Genomic DNA, 4,556 nt, shown 5'->3' on the forward strand with positions numbered 1-4,556 from the left:
CTCGCTTGCACACGCATGCCCAAACACACACACACACACACACACACACACACACACACACAAATAAACATTAAAAATTTTAAAAAGAGCAGGGTGATGGTGGCACATGCCTTTAATCCTAGCATTTGGGAGGCAGAGGGAGGATCTCCGAGTTCAAGGTCAGCCTAGTCTATAGAATGAGGTCCAGGACAGCCAAGGCTACACAGAGAAACCCTGCCTTGGAAAAAAAAATTAAAAAGAAAATACAAGAGGAGATTGGACTATCTTGAGCCAGAACAAGGGGAAAGAATGTGGTACAGAGAATCATGGGACATAAGTGTCACCTTGAGGGGGTTCCCACTGGCCAGACCAGGGGCATTCTGAGCACCAAAATAACTGATACTGAAGGAGTGTGACCCCTTGGATAAAATACAGACTCGTGACTTCACACAGTGTATATGAATGCATTTAAAAATAGGAGAGGTGCCAGGCGGTGGTGGCACACGCCTTTAATCCCAGCACTCGGGAGGCAGAGGCAGGCGGATCGCTGTGAGTTTGAGGCCAGCCTGGTCTACAAGAGCTAGTTCCAAGACAAGCTCGATAGCTACAGCAAAACCTTGTCTCAAAACACCAAATAAATAAATAAATAAAAATCTTCCTAATTTTAGTCTGAAGGAAACAAAGTGTCTACACCAATTAGACATCTGTATTGGTTTTTCGAAGCTTGACTTTTACTAAGGGATTTCAACTACAAGAGTGAACTGGGTGGTACTCCAAGGTTATCAGCACAGAATGGATGAGTCAGATTTAGAAAGAACAAGATTTAATCCCCTTTATTTGATTCAAAAGCATATACTCATATGAGACAGACCCTATGGAGCAGGAAAAGCCACAATTTTAATTAAACCTCAACAAGAGACCAAAACTGGAATGGGACCTAGGGACCACAAAAGGCTGTGGACATTAGAAAGGAGCTAGTCTTTGAACTAGGTCTTAATGTCTGGAACAAAAAAAAAAAAAAGTTCTGAGTGGAGAAAGAAGAGTGAGACCATGGAGAGGAAAACGCCCCAAAGTCTGTAAAAGTGAAGACATAATGGAGTCTGTAAGTGTGCCCCATCCTTTGTAGAACAAAATGTGTGAATAAATGATTAAGTAATTACCAAAAATTTCAAGAGAAAAAGAGCCCGTCAGTGTTAAAAAGTTAAAGTGTGGCTAGAGACTTTTAAAAATGGAAAATATGGTCAACGGTAATCAGTTCATTCATTCGGCTCAGAACACAATCTGATCTGACCTCATTCCAGCCCCTAAGGAATCCCAGCACACACAAAAGCAAAGGTGGCTCACTATAAGAGGCTCATCACAGCCAGTGGTGGCCAGCAGAGGCAGGCAGATCTCTTGAGTTCGAGGCCAGCCTGGCAACATGGTTCCTGGACAGCCAGGACTACACAGAGAAACCGTCTCGATGAAACAGACCAAGAAAGAAAAAAAAAAAAAAGAGGCTCTTCATGAAAAGGAATAATTAAAGCAAGAAGAAAAGAAAAATCAGTTTGTGGACTAGGGAAGATTCGCTAGTGTTTGGGAATGGAGGCAAGGAGCCAATGAAGGGAAAGCTAGAAGATCCCGAAGAGGATATACATAATCTGGAACTAGTACATAAGGTGGGTGGAACTCAAACACAGGGCAAAGCTAGGCCTCAGAGAAGGGGCAACCCGGAGGGGCTGCAAGGCAGCTGAGGGATCCGAGAGGGCTAGGACTGACGCACCTGAAGCAGCAGGCGCTTCCAAGAGAGGAAGAATGCGAGACAGGAGGAATTTGAGCAGCCATGAGAGCTTGGTTGAGAAACGTGTCTGCAAGAGTCCAATGGCACAAGTATTTGGTTGTTTTCTCCGAACCACTTCAGAACCCATCGTAGGAAATGAAACCAAAAGGCGGCTTGCCTGGGTTCTGCTGACTTATGGGTCAGCATTCCTAGCTTCGTTCTTCCTCCTGAACAAAAGTTTCCTAAGGCTGACTGAGCTTAAAAATAAGTCTTAACTTTTAAAGTCAGGTTAAAGCAGTAGTGCCATACTTTCCCTTAAATGTTCAATCAAACTGTGATTTTTTAAAAATATGCAAGCGCCACTTATTGAGAATAATCAGAAGAACAAAAGTAACAAAACTTGGAATGCCGCTTACCTGACAGCTCCAGGAAAACCCATCCTGTAGAGTGTAACCACCACAGCTCCTCCGAGGCCTAAATTGTGCTGCAGAGCCACCTTTGCCCCAGGAACCTGCCTCTTTCCGGCTTCGCCTCTCAGCTGCCAGCAGAGCTCCGCGCACTGAGCCAGACCTGGCGAGTCGAGCACAGAGCGTCCCGGGCCACGTTAGAGCGAAGTCTCCGCCCACTCGCCCCACGCAGCGGCTAGTAGGGACTTCCCGCTAAAGCCACCCTCGCCTCAGGAACTTCGAGCCCACGAATCGCAGCTAGTTCCCACGCTAAACGATCTAGCATTTAAAAAAAGACTCGAGTTCACAAAATCATGGAATGCTCGCACACTTTCTTCAACCTATTGTTTGCTGGCATGCTGAAGTCGAAAACACTGCAACCAGCTGATGTGTGTGTGGTGGTACACTCCTCTAATCCCAGCAGAGGCAGAGGCAGAGGCAGGCGGACCTTTGTGAGTTCAAGGCCAGCGTGATCTGCATCTTGAGTTCCAGGACTACTTAGTGAGATTTTTGTCTCAAAAAAGAAAAAAAAAAGTTGACTCACTTAATTCTTTTGAGATGGGAACATTTTGAAAAGCAATGAGGAAGATAAACTGAGCTCTTGAGAGGGGACGAGAAGGATGCAGGCGATATTCAGTGAGAAATGGAAGAACTGGTTAGCAGTAGGGGTTCAAAATGGAGGGGAAGAAGGAGACCATACAGATGGAGAGGGAGGGATCTATAACCCTGAGAATGTCTGAAATAGTCATAGGGCATCATCTAACTTTAAAGTACTTATAGCACAGATAGGTGTATTACACACACACACACACACACACACACACACACACACACATTTATTGTTTAAATGAAGTTATGCCACCTGGGATGATAATGCCTCTGCCAAGAGCCGTAGACTAACAAAACACCTAGTGCCTGGCCTGAGAAAGCTCATTCCGAGTTCACGAGACTTCCCAAACAGTGAAGGCATTGTTGTTGCCTTTGGTTTCATCCTAGAAGTCAAAGTGCCAATTGCTAAAGATAGCACACACACTTGGCCACAGGACTCAGAAGCATTGAGCTGGATCTAACCCAAAAGCCTACTTCCTGAGGACTATCCTGGGCAAGCAGGAAATAAAAAGGGGGATGAGAAATCAATAGTCTTACCCAGCTGTGGTATCTATGAGCCACAGTAATGACCAGCACAGCCAGATGTCCCCAGAGGTGCAATAGTGACTGTGTCCTGATGGTGATCACTGCTGTCTAGTTAGACTTAAGGCCCACTCAATAGGAAGGAAATCTCACCTGATACCATAAACCCAGCCAACCACCAGTGGTGAGCGAGGTCGCGTCTCTTAAGAGACCCTACTAGGCTGGGCAGTGGTGGCGCAGGCCTTTAATCCCAGCACTCAGGAGGGAACCTAAACTGAGAAAATGCTGCCATCAGATTAGCCTAAGGCAAGGGTGGGCAGTGCCATCCCTGGGCTAGTAGTTCTGCTTTAAAAGGGAAGGTGAGTGAGCCAGGGAGAGCACACGCCGGTAAGCAGCGTCCCTCCACAACCTAGCTAAGTTCTACCCTCCAGGAGCACCCGTGACAAACTTCTATAAAGAAGGAATTCCACGGATGAGAGAAAATAATAAACCTCTGCCAGTTTTTTAAATGACATAATAAAAGAACCAAAGAAGAGAGGAAAAAACAGAACGGCAGAGCAGCACACCACACTGAGCTACCTGTGAATACGCAGCCTACCTGCATCTTCCTTCCTGAACAGCCTGGTACAGAACCTGGGGCCTTCTGTATCCTGCGTGTCCCACCACTGAGCTACACAACAGCCCTGCACCCTGCCACACTTCGTCCTTTCTCCTCCCCAATCCATTTAGCTCTTCTGTTTTCTACTATGTTATACACTTACAAAACCTGAGGGGTTCTTGCTGTTTTTGTTAGTTTTTTGACACAGACTCTCTGTGTAGTCCTTGCTGTCTTAGAACTCACTCTGTAGACCAGGCTGGCCTCAAACTCAGAGTTCTCCTGCCTCTGTCTCCCAAGTACTGGGATTAAAGCTGTGTTGTGGAATAATCTTTTTGTACCCTGTGAAGATGTGACATTCTGATTGGTTTAATAAAAAGCTGAGCAGCCAGTAGCTACACAGGATTTTCAGATAACTGATGCTAAGAAGAAAAAGGCACCAGCCAGGCAGAGAGAAGCAGCATGATCAGTGCTGAGTAAAGATGATAAAGCTAGAGACGAAAAGTGGATTGATAAAAATGGGTTAGTTTAAGTTGTAAGAATTAGTTAGTAATAGCCAGGCGGTGGTGGCACACGCCTTTAATCCCAGCACTTGGGAGGCAGAGGCAGGTGGATCTCTGTGAGTTCAAGGCCAGCCTGGTCTACA

The 4,556-nt window shown here is 45.9% G+C and overlaps 1 protein-coding gene across 1 annotated transcript in view; it reads right to left on the minus strand.

The window, feature by feature from the left end:
* Scp2 (sterol carrier protein 2) overlaps positions 1 to 4,556 on the minus strand; it is a 79,270-nt gene that overhangs the window by 26,984 nt on the left and 47,730 nt on the right. The window contains exon 12 of the mRNA XM_005353538.3: positions 2,155 to 2,308. Coding sequence (XP_005353595.1) covers positions 2,155 to 2,308 — 154 coding nt within the window. The remainder of the gene's footprint in view (positions 1 to 2,154; positions 2,309 to 4,556) is intronic.

Source organism: Microtus ochrogaster, chromosome 10 (genome assembly GCF_000317375.1).
Source record: "Microtus ochrogaster isolate Prairie Vole_2 chromosome 10, MicOch1.0, whole genome shotgun sequence".
Classification (NCBI taxonomy): Eukaryota; Metazoa; Chordata; class Mammalia; order Rodentia; family Cricetidae; genus Microtus; species Microtus ochrogaster.